This window comes from Lontra canadensis, unplaced genomic scaffold (assembly GCF_010015895.1).
Source record: "Lontra canadensis isolate GAN:19392208 unplaced genomic scaffold, GSC_riverotter_1.0 scaffold17, whole genome shotgun sequence".
Lineage (NCBI taxonomy): Eukaryota > Metazoa > Chordata > Mammalia > Carnivora > Mustelidae > Lontra > Lontra canadensis.
Window position 1 is genome coordinate 12,778,439 of NW_022631011.1, and position 23,303 is coordinate 12,801,741.

Below are 23,303 nucleotides of genomic sequence, written 5' to 3' on the forward strand. Positions count from 1 at the left end.
TTTTCATTATTGGTTTTCTTTTTTTATTTGTTTCTTTTTTCTTTTTTCTTTTTTTCTTTCTGAACCTCTTTATATCCCCTTTCCTCCCCCCCCACGATTTGGGATCTCTTCTGATTTGACTAAAGCATATTTTCCTGGGGTTGTTGCCACCCTTTTAGTATTTTACTTGTTCCTTCATATACTCTTATCTGGACAAAATGACAAGGCGGAAAAATTCACCACAAAAAAAAGAACAAGAGGCAGTACCAAAGGCTAGGGACCTAATCAATACAGACATTGGTAATATGTCAGATCTAGAGTTCAGAATGACGATTCTCAAGGTTCTAGCCGGGCTCGAAAAAGGCATGGAAGATATTAGAGAAACCCTCTCGGGAGATATAAAAGCCCTTTCTGGAGAAATAAAAGAACTAAAATCTAATCAAGTTGAAATAAAAAAAGCTATTAATGAGGTGCAATAAAAAATGGAGGCTCTCATTGCTAGGATAAATGAGGCAGAAGAAAGAATTAGCAATATAGAAGACCAAATGACAGAGAATAAAGAAGCTGAGCAAAAGAGGGACAAACAGCTACTGGACCACGAGGGCAGAATTCGAGAGATAAGTGACACCTTAAGACGAAACAACATTAGAATAATTGGGATTCCAGAAGAAGAAGAAAGAGAGAGGGGAGCAGAAGGTATATTGGAGAGAATTATTGGAGAGAATTTCCCCAATATGGCAAAGGGAACAAGCATCAAAATCCAGGAGGTTCAGAGAACCCCCCTCAAAATCAATAAGAATAGGTCCACACCCCGTCACCTAATAGTAAAATTTACAAGTCTTAATGACAAAGAGAAAATCCTGAAAGCAGCCCGGGAAAAGAAATCTGTAACATACAATGGTAAAAATATTAGATTGGCAACAGACTGATCCACAGAGACCTGGCAGGCCAGAAAGAGCTGGCATGATATATTCAGAGTACTAAACGAGAAAAACATGCAGCCAAGAATACTATATCCAGCTAGGCTATCATTGAAAATAGAAGGAGAGATTAAAAGCTTCCAGGACAAACAAAAACTGAAAGAATTTGCAAACACCAAACCAGCTCTACAGGAAATATTGAAAGGGGTCCTCTAAGCAAAGAGAGACCCTAAAACTAGTAGATCAGAAAGGAACAGAAACAATATACAGTAACAATCACCTTACAGGCAATACAATGGCACTAAATTCATATCTCTCAATAGTTACCCTGAATGTTAATGGGCTAAATGCCCCAATCAAAAGACACAGGGTATCAGAATGGATAAAAAAACAAAACCCATCTATATGTTGCCTACAAGAAACTCATTTTAAACCCGAAGACACCTTCAGATTTAAAGTGAGGGGGTGGAAAAGAATTTACCATGTTAATGGACATCAGAAGAAAGGAGGAGTGGCAATCCTTATATCAGATCAATTAGATTTTAAGCCAAAGACTATAATAAGAGATGAGGAAGGACACTATATCATACTCAAAGGATCTGTCCAACAAAAAGATCTAACAATTGTAAATATCTATGCCCCTAACATGGGAGCAGCCAACTATATAAACCAATTAATAACAAAATCAAAGAAACACATCAACAATAATACAATAATAGTAGGGGACTTTAACACTCCCCTCACTGAAATGGACAGATCATCCAAGCAAGCAAAAGATCAACAAGGAAATAAAGGCCTTAAATGACACACTGGACCAGATGGATATCACAGATATATTCAGAACATTTCATCCCAAAGCAACAGAATACACATTCTTCTCTAGTGCCCATGGAACATTCTCCAGAATAGATCACATCCTCGGTCCTAAATCAGGTCTCAACTGGTATCAAAAGATTGGGATCATTCCCTGCATATTTTCAGACCACAATGCTCTGAAGCTAGAACTCAATCCCAAGAGGCAATTTGGAAAGAACCCAAATACATGGAGACTAAACAGCATCCTTCTAAAGAATGAATGGGTCAACCAGGAAATTAAAGAAGAATTGAAAAAATTCATGGAAACAAATGATAATGAAAACACAATGGTTCAAAATCTGTGGGACACAACAAAGGCAGTCCTGAGAGGAAAATATACAGTGGTACAAGCCTTTCTCAAGAAACAAGAAAGGTCTCAGGTACACAACCTAACCCTACACCTAAAGGAGCTGGAGAAAGAACAAGAAAGAAACCCTAAACCCAGCAGGAGAAGAGAAATCATAAAGATCAGAGCAGAAATCAATGAAATAGAAACCAAAAAAACAATAGAACAAATCAACGAAACTAGGAGCTGGTTCTTTGAAAGAATTAATAAGATTGATAAACCCCTGGCCAGACTTATCAAAAAGAAAAGAGAAAGGACCCAAATCAATAAAATCATGAATGAAAGAGGAGAGATCACAACTAACACCAAAGAAATACAGACAATCATAAGAACATATTATGAGCAACTCTATGCCAACAAATTTGACAATCTGGAAGAAATGGATGCATTCCTAGAGACATATAAACTACCACAACTGAACCAGGAAGAAATAGAAAGCCTGAACAGATCCATCACCAGTAAGGAGATAGAAACAGTCATCAAAAATCTCCAAATAAAAAAAAGCCCAGGGCCAGACGGCTTCCCGGGAGAATTCTACCAAACATTTAAGGAAGAACTAATTCCTATTCTCCTGAAACTGTTCCAAAAAATAGAAATGGAAGGAAAACTTCCAAACTCATTTTATGAGGCCAGCATCACCTTGATCCCAAAACCAGACAAGGATCCCATCAAAAAAGAGAACTACAGACCAATATCCTTGATGAACACAGATGCAAAAATTCTCACCAAAATACTAGCCAATAGGATTCAACAGTACATTAAAAGGATTATTCACCATGACCAAGTGGGATTTATTCCAGGGCTGCAAGGTTGGTTCAACATCTGCAAATCAATCAATGTGATACAACACATTAATAAAAGAAAGAACAAGAACCATATGATACTCTCCATAGATGCTGAAAAAGCATCTGACAAAGTACAGCATCCCTTCCTAATCAAAACTCTTCAAAGTGTAGGGATAGAGGGCACATACCTCAATATTATCAAAGCCATCTATGAAAAACCCATCGCAAATATCATTCTCAATGGAGAAAAACTGAAAGCATTTCCGCTAAGGTCAGGAACACGGCAGGGATGTCCGTTATCACCACTGCTATTCAACATAGTACTAGAAGTCCTAGCCTCAGCAATCAGACAACAAAAAGAAATTAAAGGCATCCAAATCGGCAAAGAAGAAGTGAAACTATCACTCTTCGCAGATGATATGATACTATATGTGGAAAACCCAAAAGACTCCACTCCAAAACTGCTAGAACTGGTACAGGAATTCAGTAAAGTGTCAGGATATAAAATCAATGCACAGAAATCAGTTGCATTTCTCTACACCAACAACAAGACAGAAGAAAGAGAAATTAAGGAGTCCATCCCATTTACAATTGCACCCAAAACTATGATACCTAGGAATAAACCTAACCAAAGAGACTAAGAATCTATACACAGAAAACTATAAAGTACTCATGAAAGAAATTGAGGAAGACACAAAGAAATGGAAAAATGTTCCATGCTCCTGGATTGGAAGAATAAATATTGTGAAAATGTCTATGCTACCTAAAGCAATCTACACATTTAATGCAATTCCTATCAAAGTACCATCCATTTTTTTCAAAGAAATGGAACAAATAATCCTAAAATTTATATGGAACCAGAAAAGACTGCGAATAGCCAAAGGAATATTGAAAAAGAAAGCCAAAGTTGGTGGCATCACAATTCCAGACTTCAAGCTCTACTACAAAGCTGTCATCATCAAGACAGCATGGTACTGGCACAAAAACAGACACATAGATCAATGGAACAGAATAGAGAGCCCAGAAATAGACCCTCAACTCTATGGTCAACTAATCTTCGACAAAGCAGGAAAGAATGTCCAATGGAAAAAAGACAGCCTCTTCAATAAATGGTGTTGGGAAAATTGGACAGCCACATGCAGAAAAATGAAATTGGATCATTTCCTTACACCACACACGAAAATAGACTCAAAATGGATGAAGGACCTCAATGTGAGAAAGGAATCCATCAAAATCCTTGAGGAGAGCACAGGCAGTAACCTCTTCGACCTCAGCCGCAGCAATATCTTCCTAGGAACATCACCAAAGGCAAGGGAAGCAAGGGCAAAAATGAACTATTGGGATTTTATCAAGATCAAAAGCTTTTGCACAGCAAAGGAAACAGTTAACAAAACCAAAAGACAACTGACAGAATGGGAGAAGATATTTGCAAACGACATATCAGATAAAGGGCTAGTGTCCAGAATCTATAAGGAACTTAGCAAACTCAACACCCAAAGAACAAATAATCCAATCAAGAAATGGGCAGAAGACATGAATAGACATTTCTGCAAAGAAGACATCCAGATGGCCAACAGACACATGAAAAAGTGCTCCATATCACTCGGCATCAGGGAAATACAAATCAAAACCACAATGAGATACCACCTCACACCAGTCAGAATGGCTAAAATTAACAAATCAGGAAATGACCGATGCTGGCGAGGATGCGGAGAAAGGGGAACCCTCCTACACTGTTGGTGGGAATGCAAGCTGGTGCAACCACTCTGGAAAACAGCATGGAGGTTCCTCAAAATGTTGAAAATAGAACTACCCTATGACCCAGCAATTGCACTGCTGGGTATTTACCCTAAAGATACAAACGTAGTGATCCGAAGGGGCACGTGCACCCGAATGTTTATAGCAGCAATGTCTACAATAGCCAAACTATGGAAAGAACCTAGATGTCCATCAACAGACGAATGGATAAAGAAGATGTGGTATATACACAATGGAATACTATGCAGCCATCAAAAGAAATGAAATCTTGCCATTTGCGACGACGTGGATGGAACTAGAGGGTATCATGCTTAGCGAAATAAGTCAATCGGAGAAAGACAACTATCATATGATCTCCCTGATATGAGGGAGTGGAGATGCAACATGGGGGTTAAGGGGGTAGGAGAAGAGTAAATGAAGCAAGATGGGATTGGGAGGGAGATAAACCATAAGTGACTCTTAATCTCACAAAACAAACTGAGGGTTGCTGGTGGGAGGGGGGTTGGGAGGGGGGTGGGGTTATTATGGACATTGGGGAGGGTATGTGCTATGGTGAGTGCGGTGAAGTGTGTAAACCTGGCGATTCAGAGACCTGTACCCCTGGGGAAAAAAAAATATGTTTATAAAAAATATAATTAAAAAAAAAAAAAGAAATACCATCAAAACTTAAATCAGGGTGTCTGGATGGTTCAGTGGGTTGAACCTCTGACTTGCTCAGGTCATGATGTCAGGGTCCTGGGATCCAGCCCTACATTGGGCTCCCTTCTCAGCGGGAAATCTGTTTCTCCCTCTCCCCCTGCCCCTCCCCACCTTATGCGAGTACCAGCTCTCTCTCTCTCTCAGATAAACAAATAAAATCTTTAAAAACAAAACAACTTAAACAAGAAGAAGGCAAGTGTAAACGCAGTCTACTGTGAAGGAATGTACCTTTAAGCTGCCCACGTCTGTAATGTCCAACACGACCAAACCCCACAGAGAATATGGTACTAACCAAGCTTAATACTTCCAGGTGTTATTCAGTATGAAAGAAATTTATAGGCTTAAACTTTGAAATAAACTTATTTTTTAAAGGAATCATATAACAGAGCTAAACCAGTCAGGGAAAAGTAAAGATCCTATCATGCGTCAATTACAATTCTGGCTTTAAGCAAAAATAAAGAAATCAAAAGATGAGGGCTGAGCATGCTTTTCTCTAGACATGTATTGTGATAGTCTCTTATAAAAAGAAAGAAACAACAACAACAAAAGTCAACCCTTTAAATATATTTTATTTTTTCAACAGAAAGCTTGTCAGATAACTAAGAAAATTGGAAGGGTTTCTCATTTCTACTGTAATGAAAAATAAAATAAAACCTAAAATCACAGGCATTTGTGTTAACTTGGAATTTGCATAAACAAGTAATGCCTGTTTTATTGTAATACGAAAAAAACACTAACAATGTAACTTAAGAATGCACTGAACGCAATAAGCCCTTCACTGAAAAATCGGAGAATATCACATGCTGTGAATGCTAAAATAATTAGAAATACACACATAGAAAACAGTTGGCTGAGTCAGGCACTACCAACTTGCACTGTTGTTCTCAGGCTAAATGTCAACGCCCATGTTCAAGAAACTGCTATAGTGCAACATAACCTTTGGAATTTTATGGTATTGGTCAAACATATAAAGCTAAAGCAAAATACCAACACCATATCTGCTTTGTGATAAGAGGAGAGGGCAAAATACCTGCAACTTTATGAATAAATTCTACCGCCCTAAATAAATAACTAAGTCGAATGAAACAACAGCAACAACATAGAAAGGTTCTTTTCTACACCATGTTACATCCCATCATCACAGAACTCATCCTTCCCTAATCTTTCATTTGATTCTGCTGTTTCAAAACTTCCAAAATTTAATCTTTCTTAATCCTTCCTCTTTAAAATTCAAAATCTAATCATTTCATATTTTTTAGGATCATTATATAACTAAAATAACAAGGTGGAAAGAAGTCAGGGAACAAGGTAATAATCAGCAAGCTGCTACTCTCCAGAGGCCTTTGAATGTGTTTATTTGGAATACGCGTATTCAGAAAAAAAAAAATCTACCACGATAACAATATATTATTCATGCAACTCTATCTAACGTAGAATGTTAACTAACATTTTGATGATCAGAAGGTAAAAGAGACCCAAATATTTAGAAGCAATGAAAATATTCTATGTCAGTAGTCAAGGGCCATTCTAGCCTCCATGTTGCCCAGACTGTAGTTACACTGCAATCAGCAGTATTGCCGAGTAAAAGGACCTACTCTCTATGCAACATAATTTGGGTGTGTATGGAGGCCTCAGATCTGAGAAATTATGTCTGGCTTATTTTGCCTGGGGGTTTATTTTAAGTTATTATTATTATTATTATTTTTACTACACTTAGGCTTATAAAGCTACTGGGTTTGTTTCTCTTTTTTCCCACCTACCTCTTTCTTTTTTTTTTTTTCCCCTCACCATAGCTCCACCTACTTTTTTTTTCTCGCCATAGCTCCACCTACTTCTTTTTTTTCTCACCATAGCTCCACGTACTTTTTTTTTTCTCGCCATAGCTCCACCTACTTCTTTTTTTTTTTCCTCACCATAGCTCCACCTACTTCTTTCTAAGAACGTACACTGGCCTATGGACAGCCAAACTACTAAAGGCCGACGGACCCCGAATACACTTCCAGCAAAACGATAAGAGTGGCATAATTGATATATTTGAGTGTCTGCCAGTAATGTGTGCTGAAACAACATACACAGTCTGTGTTCAAAAATAATATTCTTAATGATTATGCTGTATTGCTTTTCTCACATTATACAAATGCTGAAGAATGTAAATTTCTAGAGATAATGTAAAAAATTCATCTATCATATTATAGACCATATGCTAAAAGGCAGTATCAGTTAAGAGGGACGAATCTGAAACTATGATTCTGGGTTCAAGTGTCATCTCCAAAATGTACTCGCTGAACAACTGTGGGCAAGTCATCTAAATTCTCTGGGCCTTCTTTCCCTCACTTGAAAAATGGGAATACTCATACATACATTAAAGGATTTCTATGTGGATCAAATGACACGGTATATATAAAATACAGAGCATAATGTGTAGAATTCAGAAAAGTAAATGTCCGCTAATGTAATTGTCATTAGGGTCATTCGGCTGGCCCTACATTCATAAGATGATTTATACATGCATACATACACACAAAACATATATTTATGAATAGAGAACACATACATATGTATGTACAGGTATGTGTATAAATATATACACTTAAAAAGAATTCTACATGTTTGTAGCCATTCAACTACCCAAAAGAAAAGAAAGCTGCAGAATTGCTGAGGCTGCTACAATTTAAAATGCCTCATGTTCAGTCAATTTTTGAAATGCTGTCTTAAAAACTCAGCAATTACAGGGAATCTAGGCAAAATTCTGCAAGAGCAGCTTTTTTTCTAATGAATTTCCAATACGAACTTGATTATTAATCAAAAATTAGCATATCTGCTACATATTGTGCCATCTTCCCACAGTAGCTAATTTGCTATTTGGTTATACAATATGAAGTTTTAAGAAATTACTACACAGCTCTTCCGGGACATTAAGAAGCTTATAGGACAGGTTTCTTAAAAAGAGGCTTAGATTCTAAGCAAGCAAGCGGCACTTTCCATGAACACATGCTCTGCAACAACACAAAAATACTAACTCAAAGTTGTGAAATAAGTTAATCATTATAAAAAAATGTTCAAATGATATGAAACCAAAATGGAGAAAGTAAAAAATAGTGAGACATGACAAGACATAGATCTGAATTTTTATCTTTATTCCTGTTTACATACAGGAATATTTCATGGTGTAGACATTTTCTAAATCACTGCCCTTCAGAAGTATGACTTTCATTTATGACTACATCTATGTTTTTTAAATGCTACAAGTACCGGTATCCAGCTTTGTATCCTTTGTTCTCTCCTGGGTAGTATTTTATTATCTGCATTCCATTTGCCACCTGAATAAGCCTTTTCCTGGACTTCCCTACTGTCATCCATCCTTTATTTCATCACTTAAAAAGGGATCTCAACACTGAATTCAATTTTGTTCTTTGGTCTAAAACATCACACAAGATATAAATGGCAAGCTCATCAAAGATTATTTGATGTAACACTAATTACCTTATACATAATACCAATGAAAGGAAATACTGCAATTTCAATAATTAATACAGAATAGAAAAGTAATGTAATTCAGTACAAAAAGGTTGAGTTTCTTTCCTAAGTTTCCTTGTTTGAAGTAGAGGAGAAGGTAGGGGCTGTCTAGGAAACTGGATAGGATATTAAGAAGCTTTACAAGTTATGAGACTTAAAAAAAATTAATTTTTTAAAAACATTTCTCCTCTTCCTTGTTATAAATATATCATGAGAATGGTACTTCTATTCCTAGACTTGGTCAGGGTCTGCAGGAGATGTGAGGGAGGGGGGCTGTCATAGAAAGAGCAAAATAAATATGGGAGAGGAAGGCAGTTAAACAAGGGAAAATCATGAATTTTCACATGAACGGTCACATACATAAGCTTTCCACTTATGGAGCACATTACCATCACGCAGTGTCCCCATCTAAGCACAGCATCATCTCCTCTTTTTCCACGCCCAGTTCGGAATGTGCTGGTGCGGCAGCAATAGCTAACATCTACTGAGTGGCTATTAGGGGTCGGGGTCGCTCATTCTGCCATGTGCTTTCGACATCTCACCTCACAGACTTCTCTCGGATTGTTCCCATGTGGAAGGTGCTATTATTTCCCACATTCTCTAGACATGAAATTCAAGATTCAGAGGAGAGAAGTGTCTTGCCCAGAGTTGCAGGAATTCAGACCGGGGTGTTTCAGAACCTAGAAGCCAACCTTGCAACCATTCCTTCCCATCACCACCTTGGCGCAAGGACACAGAGATCAAGAACACGTAGGTAGTATCAAGATGATATTACACGATTAACCTCCATTCAGCACCAAACGCTCACTGGTAGACATTCTTGATAAAAGTAAGCCACAACTACTCTTTTTCCTAGTCATAACCTGATGCGTCTCAGTCACAAGGAAGAAATTATGTGTTTATTTTTTATATCAACTATTAGTTAAGCACGAGACCCCAGAGACAGTATTTTCAAGATATGCAATGCATTTATGAACCCAAAATATTTACTATAAACCTCACACAAGAAAATCGTAATACGAAAGTTTTCATGGCTCCAAGAACATTTTCCCTCTTCTATTTTATATCAAAGTTCTCAGCCAAGCCTCTCCTAGTTTTTCGCCTGGAGTAAAATTAGTGTATGAATATAATGCAAGTAGTTGAATTCAGGACATCTCTGTTGCTCTCTGGCTGCTATGTTCCTGCAGATTTTACCTTCTCCACCTCACACCCATTACTTTTATGAGGTCTAACAAAGAACAAACGGCAGCTCTCTTACCTGTTTCAGAGCCTTTTTGGTGTGTTGCTGAAAGGAAGACGCTAACTTGCTTTGCACCGCTGTGTTCGTGAGGCTTGAATCTCGAGTGGAAGATGCTTCATCGTTTACCTGCTTCGCACAAACTAGAAACAGAGAGAGATAATGATATTACTAATTTGAATTCCCTTTTTTATATCCACTGTAATTAACTCACTTGGAGCTTCTCTCCAATTGAAAATGGATACCTAAAATAAAGCCAAATACCACAGTGACAAGAAGAATATCTAGATTTGAGAGAACGGATCACTTAATAACTGTGTGGTCACAATTACACGTAACCTCTCTACACCCCGTGTCCTTACCCACTAATTGATGTTAATTCCTATCCCATAGGGCTATTGTGCAGATGTAAAAAAGAGCATAATATCTGCTTTAAGACTTGGGAGTCAGTAGATACTTTCCAAATCTGAATATGCAGATTGAGCAATGCACAGTCTTTTGAAGAAACAATGTAAATTCATGAAATTGTGTTTCAAATCTACCAACGGCCCTGGTGCTCTTCCATTTAACAGCCCTCCTTCTATAGACTTCCTGGCCTACTGGGACATGTTTGTCTTGTCCTATGGGCCAAGTCATCTATCACGGAGAAGGAAAAAGAAAAGCCAAGATGCTGGGGGTCAATTTAAGGCAATTATTTTCAAGAACATCATGCTTTCTGCAGAGAATCATATAATCTGCCCAGTTTTACCAGAATCAAACTTTCCTGTTGCCTATTCTACAGAGGACATTTTTTTCAAAAAGCTGTTTTTTAGACGAACCAATATCTCACTCACATGGGTGACAAGGGCCCACATTCACCCGTGGCTCTGTGGAACCTGGGTTATGGACAGCACTCATCTTTAGCCCTCAAACTGTCCACCAGAGAGAAGAGGCTGGACTCTGGCCACAGAGAGATGCAGGCCCTCTTCTGTGCACACCAGAGGGGAAGGTGTTATTTGGAAAATCAAAGTCAGGAAGTGCTGTGATTGGGGGCAGAATGGAGGCAGATGTCAAAGGCAGGAGGCAAGCGGAAGTTAGATGGAAAAAAATAACTTGAGAACATATTGGAAAAGCTCAAAATATGACTTCTTAAGGGCACCAGGGTTAACGCTAATCCAAGAAAATTTTTGAAGGAACAGTAACTTGAGAAGATTCTGACCTGAGCTTTAGAGGCAGGTGGAGGAGTAAAAATTATTCTAGTCAAAAATGGAAGCATATGCACGTGCACAGTGTTGAGAACACTCAAGCTGCTTTAGATAGACTCAAGCACATGTTGCCTAGAAATAAAAATGCGGCTCATGAAGGAGAATTTTGGGGGAAAAGAGTCAAGTTTTGTTTTAAGACAGAAAATAATCAAGTTACTAAGGATCAAACAAAAGGAACAAGTTTCGGACAGTAATTGTTAGTTATTAATGCCAAGCGCTTTACATATGTGATTTCATTTCATCCCTGCCGCATCGTTGCTGCTTCCTTGCAAGACATTAAGGTACTGTCTCTGTTTTGGAGAGAGAAAACTAGAGCTCAGAAAGGCTCAACAGCTTGCCAACGGTAACAAAGTCAACAAAATAGCAGATCTGGGAGTCAGGGCCAGACCCATAATTTCGCACTTAAAATATTTGTCCTCAAATCCCAGAACTGATGCAGAAAATTCAGTGTCTAAAGAAGTTCAATTTGGTTGCATCCCGAAGGTACTGAAACGGTAAGTTGGTAAGGGCAGGGAGATCAAGTCATTTAACCACAGACATGAAAAAATTAAGAACTATCGGTGACAGTGATTGGCTCAGGAAATACTTCAGTTGAAGAAGCCAAAGGATTTGCCCATGGACAGACTCAGAGAAGTCCCTGAATTAATGATCAGGTGACTTGTTTCTATTTGATACCATATGATACTTTTCCTTAAAACAGTCTAAACGTTGTAGTTAAGAAATTGTCACACTGCTCCCATGGACTATGGCTCCTAGGCTTTTCTCCTTGCAATGATCACTACAGTAAATTATAATACTCTGCCAAGTCTTACTCATCAAGAAATATCAGAAATTAACTATTGGTTTATAGTTCAAAGATAAATTTACTTTTACGTGATTACATCGATGGTCTTTTTAATGTTCTGAAGTCTCTATGAAGTGAGACAAACTAAGGAACTGAGAGGAAGATCACAGTGGGGACAACTGATTCCAGTTGGATGGACCTATATGTGGCAACAGAAGCCCAGACAGAAGCAAAGTTATTTTATTACTTCACATTCTTAGAGTAGTATTTCTACCTCGACTGTGGAAACTTACTGATTAGTTAAAAAGGAGAGCCAAATGCCACCCCTGGATTTTAGGGAACCTAGGGAAAATAGCAGAATAGTTCTGCATACTGGACATCCAAACAGATTTACCGATTTGCTTAGGAAGTGCTTTTATTCATAAGTCTTGCAAAGGTAAACTCCAGTGAAGCAGGATCCAAAAACAACAGATGCTGAATTAGTCTGTACATAATGAAAGCCTTATCCCCCCTGCACTCATCTGACTGAGACAGTAAATGGTACAGTCAGCCCTCCTTCCAGAGCACAAGAGATATCTTAGAACTTGCTCTACTTCCCTCTGATTTAGGAAGCCACGTGGCATCACGATACCTGTTTAACTATCAGAGGATATAATGCATACTTCATTTAAATTCACCATTCCACCAAGTTAACAGTGATTCACATGCATTTAGTGTTTCCAAAAGGAAGATTTGGTTCCATTTGGAGCCCAGAACTTCAGGTGGAGGGGAGGACAATAAAATCAAACAGCATCAAGCAGTCCTATGAAGTTTTCTTCTGAAGATGATTCATTTTTCTTTAACTTAAATCTCTATTTTGCTATATCTTACATTCCATCCAATGCTCAAATGAAGCATCATGGGAATTCCTTCCTCCATAGTCAACTGCCTTCCTGATTCCCTCTTTGGAGCTTGGTCCTGTTTCCCTGGATCAAACAATTTTTCCCACATTCTTTCTTTCTTTCTTTTTTTTTTTTAAGATTGTATTTATTTATTTGACAGAGATCATAAGCAGGCAGAGAGGCAGGCAGAGAGAGAGGGGGAAGTAGGTTCCCCACTTAGCAGAGAGCCCGATGGGGGGCTCGCTCCCAGGACTCTGAGATCATGACCTGAGCCGAAGGGAGAGGCTTAACCCACTGAGCCACCCAGGCGCCCCCCGAATTATTTATTTCTGATCAAATATTTATGGAACTTTTACAAAAAGTAAATGTAATAGACAATGAAATCTATAAATGAGTGTTCCTTTGGGTTAAAAAAACCCAAATACCTTATTTTTAAGGAAAAAGTCAAGAGATAATTAAATGCACATGCCCAATCCATAGGCTCCAAACAGTGCACCTGCATGTGCCGTGTACATGCACATGGTGTGTGTGTGTGTGTGTGTGTGTGTGTGTACTGACAAAAATGGACCCTTAACACGGGTGTATGAGTGATTTTTTTCATTCTTTTGCCATGTATATGATGAGGGCAGCTGAACAGAAAAACACCAAGTAGCTGGACTGTGGGAGGTTCATGAAGCTTCATATTCTGACAAAACACACGGTTTTCACTTTCACTTCGTTCTTGCAGCTTTCTTAATAACAGATGTGATAAATAAATAATGCAGAGCTCATTTTAAACACTTTCCTGAATATTTACAGAAGGGACTGGGTCTGGCCTCTGAAATACAAGCCAAAGAAAAATCAATGTTAAGGAAAGGACCAAGGGAAATCCCCCGTATGTAAAATTACAACAGAAACCAGGAAACTGAAGAATTAGGACAGATGTTTTATCCAATAAATATCACACACTGACAGGCAACTTAGAAAGTGATATCTTTTTGGCATTCAAACAAGAATGGGTTGGGTTTTTTTTTTTTTTTCTAACTTCACTGGCATGATTACAAAAACGAATGCCAGGATTTATACCTCAAAGCCCCACAAGACTGCCTGCTCTTTCTGTAGGTGGACAAAATGAAGACAAGGAAAGGGTTTTTTTTTTTTTTTTTTTAAAGGTACAGAAATGTTATTTCTGCCTACATTTTGCTTGGCTGCCAAAACTAGGCAAAGCCAAATACATAGTTAAAGGCTAATCTGCTTGTTTGAAATTCAAACAGGTAATGAGGTTCTTAGTATTTGCTGCTCAACTACCTCCCCTCTCACTCACACTCAGACTCCCAAACCTCCCATCCCAAATATTCTATTTGGAAGCCTCAGGAGCAAAGAGAGATGGAAGATTCCTCGTCATCATGAGACAGTCCTGAAGGCTAGAGAAACTGGTGACTGCCCAGCAAGACTGGATTTCTGACTCGCAGAGTCTCCATGTTGTCCTCCTCTTTCCCCTCGTTCACTCACCCTTCAGCTTCAAAAATGGGATCAAACTAGAAAATATGGGTTAGAGCTCATATTTTTTAAAGTTGAATGACAGAAGCTTTGGGCACTACTCCCCCCAATGTAATTACTAATCCACTGACAAGTGTACAAGAGGGTTTTGACCTTTAAACCAAGACACAAAGAAGGGAGAAATTAGAACGCAACCTTGACTTTCTCTCTCTCTCATCTTAAGTCTTGTCTGCCTCCTCAACTCCCATCCTCTCTGATCCAACCAACCAAGAACCTGCTGTATTTCCTGAACACAGTGACTTGCTGTGTTTATTGTACTTGCTCCAACTGTCCCTCATCCAAATACCCTTCTCCATTTCTTTGCCTGGAGAATTCATCTTGGCACGGCAACCTGGAACAGCTTCCCCCAAAGCCTTCCTGACTATGCCCATCTCTGAGGTAGACTCACTCCTCCCCTTGCCTTGTTTCTTTGGAACCTAGTGTATGCATTCAGGGCACTCTCTGCAAACGATGCTTCTCTGCCTCACCACCCACAAGTCCAGCCACTCAGGGACTTACACAATGTTGCAAAGATAGGTGCAGAGCAGTTGCTCTATAAATGTTTATTAAGCAAAACTGTCAAATTTGATTTTAATCAAATTTATCTAAAGTGTCTATTTTTAATGTCAACATTCAATTACTGGTATTTAGTTAAGAATTCATGGAAGGGGAAGTCAGCAAAGCAGAGTTCAATTATTATGGAAAAGCATACATAAAAAGTGAATTTCTTTTTTATCTTATGAAACTTTTTTAAAAATCATCCTAAAATCAATTAGGGAAAATATGAAAACAAAACAACAAAACATCCTACGCATATCGGTGGAAAGTCACATGACCTGCCATGCACTGCAAATAAACTTCCTTCTGCCATCCTGACTTGTTGCCTTATTTTAAGGGGAAAGTCACAGTTTGGGGCTTTTCCATAGTGAAATAAAAATAATTCGAAAGCCAAAATTAGAAATCACAATGCTTATTTGAAATGGCAGGAGCTATGTGAGGGCAGAACCACACCACAGACCAGGATCTGCACACAACAGAGTCCCTGCAACAACGATATTAATTGCTGTATGTCCCACTAAACCACATGATATAAGTAACAGGCTATCAGAGGTAACTGGTGTTCCCAGGTCTAATCCAGGCAGGCAGAACAGCCTTTGATCCATTTCATTTCTATCAGTTCTCCCTCCAATTACTCCCTTTCAATTTTCTGATCAAACTAGATGCTATCAAAATAGTTCTCTGTAGAAATAATCCTGACATTCACTATAGGCTTAAGATAGTTTTTATAAACAAAAGATATAAATTGAAGAGCACAGGGTGTATTAGGGATAACGCTGTGCACAGTTAGAGTTCAATCACATTTTAAAAGGGAACGGAGTCTTAGAGGAAGCTTATTTATTTATGAATCATTCATTTAGTTGCAAAACTTTTGCTGAGCACCTCTGTGCCAAACACTGTATTGAATGCTGGAGGACAACAGCGAATAAAACCCAAGACCTATAAAGCTTTTTTTAAATGTATTTTTTTCTAGGAACTGTGGTATAGAACTATTAATTCTGAGGAAAACCAAGTGTGCAAAAACCTACCAATGATAATTAAAATTTGTTCTGAAAGATCAACAAGCACATAATTCAAAAATTTCCTCGGATGGCAAATAATCAAAGAAGCTTATATTTGGATTGTGTCCACTTTATGTATCATACTTACATTGAAATTGCTCATATCAGATGTTCTGGATATACACAGTAACAAAATACATGCCAAAAACTGTTAAAAATGACTTAATGAGGACCAGGCAAACCCCATCTGACCCCAAAAATCTTTTCTAGACTCCATTTCTCTCAGAGGAAAGGTAATTCCTTAATCCTTTTTGAATCCAGACTAAGGAGAACTACCTTCTCTAAAAGAATTCCTTATTCCAAGATAGGTACAGATACTGGAATTTAAACAACTTCCCTCAGTCCAACGGACAACATTCAAAGCATATGAGATTCCAAGAAAGGCCAGCAACTACATAAACACTGGAATTAAAATAATGTAAATAGCAATTTTCCCCTAAGAAACTTTCAAGGGAGAAACTGCCTACACAGTTTATCTATTGATACTCGATAATATTTAGAATATCATCTGCTAATAAAATATAACTAAAATAACTTAAAATTTTACTGTATGTTATATCCAGCTTTATTATTAGCCCAATAAAGCCCTCTTCTTAGGCAGAAGAGGTTTGCAGAAAAGGGAGCAAATAAAATAAGAGGAATGGCTAATCAGATGATAATTATACTAGCAATTTCTATCAATAAGAACACGATCCTAAACAAGATGTAATCAGGCAGATATCAGAGGCTACAAGTGATGCTCATCCAATATCACAGAAGTGAACGGACTGCAGTTTCATTACAGGATCCCCCAATGGTTCACAGACACTTTGGTTTGCCCTGGACAGGACACAGAAGCTCCCAAGTTAACTAGGAAGAACATTTGTACACTGAGGGTACAGCTATAGGAATCCCTCCTACAGGGACTCAATTTATCGCCGGAGCCATTGAGTTACACTAATATCTCTGGGTATCCATAAAAAATATCCCTCTAAACTCAGAAAAGAGAAACTCAAGCCAGAAATAAAAGTATTTAATAGGAAAAGCATACCCTACAGGTACCAGATCTGTAGGTCCATCTACAGCCTACAGATGTGTCGGAATAGATTCCTCTGTCAGAATTATGGACAGCAGTGACACGATGAACTGCTTGCATGGGGCAGAACAGTGGAAGCTATTTCTGTTATGCTGCACAATACCTGTGATCTTCCACACTGCGTTACAGTCCTGAAACATCTACACAGAAATACAGCAATCCACTCAGAAAATCAGAAACAGCAAGAAGCAAGCAAGAAGAGTATCATTAAAAGGTTGGTACAAGGTCAAGGGTGAACGCTTCCTCCACTTGTGGGCATGACCACTAAGTACTTTAGCCTCTGACACATAAAAGACAACTCTAGTATATAATAAAAGGGAGTTAGATAAGGTACTGAGGTGGTTAACTGAGAAATGGCTATACACTGTCACTTTTAAAAGGAGAGAACGGGTTATCTGGCACCAATGAAAAAAGTACTTTACTTTTTAAAGAATGGGTGCTTTGTTCATATATACTAATTATAAACTAATAAAGCAAACAGAAAGCTGGCTAGTTAAGATGAGTTAACTGAGGGAAAATCTTTAATTCTGGTTTTATTTGAGAGGAAGTTTGCTTTTATTATGAGATCACACTCTCTTTGCAATCTTTATCTCGATATTATGAAATGTTTCAGAGCTCAAGAAAAGAAGGGAAAAGTACACTTAAATGGGTCACTTTATCTGCACTTTGAAACTTTCTTTTCCTCTGTGGCTCCAGACTATTAAAACTGACCAAAATCCATTTATACAAGAACAAAGTTCACAGTTCAAGGGGAAGTATGTAAGAAAAAGAGGTCCCTAATGGGTAAAAGAAATGGAAAATAGTAAACCGAAAATTTATGAAAGAGCTGGGATAAGTCATTTGAAGAAGTTAAGATGAAGGGGTGGTATCTAGATGATGCCCAGCTGTTCCTCATCATCAGACAGGGGGGGAAAAAAGAGAAAATTAGTTTAATTAAATGCACATAAAGATTTCAGCATAAGGAAAACATTCTTGACTAAAAAGGTTATCAAAACACAGAGACAAATATAAAGGAGCCTGAGATTCCTATCTCTCTGGACATTTACTATTAGAATATTATCTAGCTAAATTGACTGGCTTAAGTTAAATGCTGGCTTGGGGTCCAGCCCACATGAACTTGAAGTCCCTCGTACTTCTCATGAATGCTGTGGGCTCGGTTGAAAGAAGGGAGAAAAAGGAAAGAGTGGGCAGAGGAGGTCTGATATCCTGCCAATGGTCATTTCTGACTGTGAAGAGTATTCTCTTTCTTCCATATTTTCTTCCATGTGTAACTAAAACAATATAATTTTCACATACTTAAGTTTCTCTAGGCCACCAATGTAGAACAGGTGTCTCCATGAGCTAACAAAGCTGTTAAGGAAAAAGAAATGTTAAAGCAAAGACAAATTAGCTTAACCTGAGAAAATCAGGGGACCGGGTCCAACCGCTGAAATAATTCTCTTCCCTCCTGGGCAAGATTCTAAGGAGTGGCTGGCAGATAGAAGTGCATCCTGAACACCCAGATGAAGGCACAGATTCCATCCTAAGTACCATCACGTGGGGGCAACCACAGACTAGCTACTGAAAAACCCCCAGCCCAACAAGACCGATACCACCACAAGAAAAGAAACACCAAAGAGGTTACCAACATCCTCCAAAGTTACTCGAAACGCTGTTGTCACAACTCCACAGTCCCCTCGTTTTCTTTTCCCTGATCCCTTCTATAAAATTGCCACTGATAAACTGTCAGTGTGACTACTCCCTGAGGGCACGTAAACCTTCATTAGTACACTTCTCACTTCCTCCAGGAGGCTCCTCATCTGTGTGTAATTGATGTCTCAACAGAGATCCTATCCACACACTTCAGGCCATCTTAAAGCACTTTTCACTTCTGAAAAAAGACCCCTTAAACTGCGGCCTCCGAGCCAATGAAAACAAAGAGTGAGCTGAATAATGTTTCATTAAGTTAACACAACCCTGCCAAGAATCATACGATCAGAAACCCACTTATAAAGCTGGCCGTAAAGAATAATGAAAAAGGACCATATAAAATTCTTCAGATGTTGGAGTCATTATTTACCCTGGGATCTAAGGACTAAAACATAGGATATATGTTCTCTATAATTTTTTCCCCTAAATAGAGACTTTTAAAATACTAATTCCCCCGCTAGAGTGCTGCTTCCTCCCTGAAAGCCATTAGGGTTAATAACAAGCAGAACCTTTTTTGATCTCTGTGGATGAAAATTGTACATTCTCTGGTTTCCTTATTTTAATAAATAGGATGGTCGCTTTTGATTTTAAACTTGTAATATAAATCAGGGCCACGGAAAGAGAAATTCATTTTTTTTCTTGTTAATAACAATTTATAAATAGAAGGTGAAGAGGGTGAAGACTATCTAGTGATGGCATCATTTCATATAAAATACGTATGGGTTTTGCAGCCAGGAATGCACTGTAAGTCAACTTAATATGTGTGAGCAAACTCATGATATACCAATGTATTATGCTTGGAAAACAACTCCGACACAAATATACCCATAGATCTCTGACTAAAATAGCCCATAAAATTCAAAATATTTTCTTTGGGTGACAGAAATCTATACTTATATTGGCATAAATGGTTATGGGTTGTCAACAGAGATATATCAAGTGATTCACCTAAATCACTCTTCAATCTCCAGAGCTAAAGTCTGTGACATCTGAAGAGTTTACTTTCTGGAGTCTGTATGTCTAATTCTTATTAACTTGAGAAACTGGTAGGAGTCAAAGAAACATACACAAAATTATAGTTCTGTGTGTCTTGCAAATCCTATAATCAATAATATGCCACCTTCCGCACACTGTAAAACTTTTTAAAAAGCTTTAAAACAGAGTATATTGGCAAAAGATCATCCATTTAATGAGAATATTTCTCTGGCCAATTGATTGCAAGAAGAGGACTCAAGCATTACTATTATCATCTCAGATCTAAAATTTCAACTGTTATTGACTGGAATCAAACTACTAAGATTTTCTATTACTAGTTTTTTTTAAGTGTCTTTTTTTAAAAAGAAATATTTCTGTGCTTAACCTGTTTAATGGTACAGCGAATGTCAGTTGATATTTATTAATGTGAAAGAACTCTATGGTAGCAGAGGCTTATTCTTTGGATTGCCACAAGGGTATGTTACCAATTGGTGGTTATTATTCACCCCAGCACTTCCCACTATTTCATCCCAAAGGAGGAATGGGAGAGGAGAAGGAAAAAAAAAAAAACCAGATGGTGGGACCCTCCCCATTTCCTTCCCCTCTCATTCTCTCCCTGCCCTGGCTCCCAACCCCACACATTCCCCCACCTTCTCTCCCTCTCTCTGATTATATTTTCAAAGTATATTTGTACAGCTGTTAGAAGTACAGAAACTGTATCCATTCTAACTTCTGGTTCAAATATGTATTAGAAACAAAATCAGCAAGGAAATCACCTGAACTGCTTCAGTGTCATGAACAGTATTATTGATTTGTAAGAAGTCATGTGGTATCCCACTCCTTAAATCAGATAAGCCAGGGGTTCCTCTTTGTCAAATTCTCAAGTCTATAGTCAGAACAGATTTGCACAAATGTGGGAAAAGCAAAACTGTATCAATGACTCCTGGCTTAACAGTGTTCCTGGGATTCCAAGGGAGGAACACGGCGGTTAGAGCCTGGGTTTTATGCTTGCTACTTGGATGAGATATTTAAGTTTGTTTTCTCACAGGCAAAAATAAATAAATAAATAAAAATAGGAAATTAAAAAAAAATAACAGAGCCTAGAAAGATTATTTATCTCATAGGAACATTATGAGGATTAAACCAGATATGGCTTATAAAGTCTGGACAGTGGAGGCAGTCCTTTTCAATATCTAAGTGTGGCAAGTTTGATGGGTTATACACAGAAGTATATGGTATTTACGTGGATAGGAAATATCCTTGTCCTAAAAAGAAGCAATTGTGGTTTGCCTTAAGATGAAAACAAAAGTGGGAAAGTCAAGGAATACTCAAGGAAACTAGCTATTTACTATCCGTTCAGTGATTCCCCAAAACAATTTCTCTAATGCAACTTCAAAGGAGAGACCAGAAAATTTAATCTTGGTCACATTAGCTGGAGATGTGCAGGTATGCGTTATTTTGTGAAGTTCCTACTCACATTTCAAATTAGGGGAGTTTTCTTTCCCTACTTTGTTTTAGCTATTGGCTGAGTGCTCCTGCCTGGTCCTCCACCCCTTTCTAGCCACTAAAACCCTCCCACTGTCTCCTCTGAAATTCAGTAGTAGTCAATTTCCAAAATATATTAGCCTCCATCTTTTCTCTGAAAACTTCCCTTCACATCTTGAGTTACAAAAAACCTGGCTCTCTCCAATGATCACTACTTCCCCTAGAACCCTCTCAGGTGGAAGCCCTTCTTTTCCACACATCTTGTACTACTGGGCCTGGAAATGGGTTGGGTGACCTCTATTCCAGACTCAGCTCCATCCCATAACACGAGGCTGGACAAACCGAGGGCTGCTGAATTTCAGCTGCGGCTGATGGTCCCTTCAGTCAGGCCACTCCGGAAGAGTGTGAACGCTCCAACCATTTGTGACAGCCTTACACCGGGGTTCCTTCTTTCTTTCCTCTCATTTCCGACATACATTCCATAATATTTTCCTAACCTCAGTTTCGTGTATTCGTCTCTCAAGTCATTTGTCCTTCTAACTCATTTTCTGTAGAACACCAGATCAAACAATCCTTCCACTCCAAGACGACCTCCCCCTTCACGCCATCCCTCACATAATCGTGTCCTTACCTCCACAACCACCTCAACTACCATGGAGACTGATCTTAACTACTCCATTTCATGTACTCTTAACTCCTTCATCCCTCTCTCACCTCTTCATTCACACCTGGCAAAATCCCAACCATGGTCAAGTCCGACTCTGTACCGACTCTGCACTTGTAACAGTGGTCATGAACATGACTGGAAAAAGTACAACCATGTTGTCTAGTCTTGTATTAAATTCAGAATTAGCAAACTTGAGAGTATAATTAATGCTGCCTGACTCTAGACAAACATTTTATATAGTCTCCCTGAATCTGCAAAACTACCTCCCTGGTCCTCATCTTGAGCTGAAGAACTTGTTTCTTATTTCACTGAGAAAAAAGAAGCAATAAAAAGCAAATTTCCATAAGCCCCTCCCACATATACTCTCCTACCTTCATTTCTATCCAAATACCCTGACTTTTCCCCTCTGCTTCCTTAGAGCACCTGTCTATACCCCTAAATAAGGCCAGTCTCTTCATCCATTTAATAGATCCCATTTCCTCTCCTCTAATCAAGCACATGGTCACAGGACAACTTCCTCATTATCAAATTTTCCTCCTAACTGGATTTTACGTATCAGTGTAGAATTATTCTCCTGCTTCTCTCTCATATCAAAAAATTACTTTTTTTGGATTCCACTTTCCCTTCTAGCCATTTTCCCATTTCACTTCTTCCCTTTACCTGAAAAATCCTTCAATGCATCAGCTACATTTGGGGTCTCTAATTTCTGTCTCCCATTCTCTTGAGCCCACTCCATTCAGGCTGTGGTCTCACCACTAGAAAGAAATTGTCATTGTCAAGTTCATCAACAACCTCAAAAAGCTAAATCCAATGGTTATGCTCAGTCTTCATTATGAGTTGATATATCTAAAAGTGTCTGACACATTTGAGGTGCTTTCACTCCAGAAATACTCTCTTTACTTGGCTTCCAGAACAGACAACATGCTCTCCTATCCATTTATCCTCAGTCTCATTTATTGTAATTATTTTCCATACCTTCTCCAAGCTCTTGAAATTCGAATATCCCTGAGCTCAGTCTTTGGGCTTCTTCTCTTTTTTCTATTTCCCTTCAGTTCCTTTGTGATCTCATCCAGTTTCTCGTGTTTAAATATGGTCTATAATCCAACCACTTCCAAATGTATATCTCCAGCAAAGTCTTTCCCATAAATTCAAGACAGATATGTCCAATTATTTAACACATCCACTCTGGTGGTAAAAATGAATGTCATACTTAATATGTTCAAAACTGAGCTCCCGATCAAAAACCCGCTGCCCCCGAAGCTAATTCACTT

General features: G+C 38.4%; 1 protein-coding gene across 7 annotated transcripts in view; it reads right to left on the reverse strand.

The window, feature by feature from the left end:
* Positions 1–23,303, reverse strand: part of ASXL3 (ASXL transcriptional regulator 3) — a 186,383-nt gene that overhangs the window by 92,239 nt on the left and 70,841 nt on the right. For all 7 annotated transcript variants that reach the window (XM_032859662.1, XM_032859664.1, XM_032859663.1 and 4 more), the window contains one exon: positions 10,117–10,238. In XM_032859662.1, the coding sequence (XP_032715553.1) occupies positions 10,117–10,238 (122 nt within the window). The remainder of the gene's footprint in view (positions 1–10,116; positions 10,239–23,303) is intronic.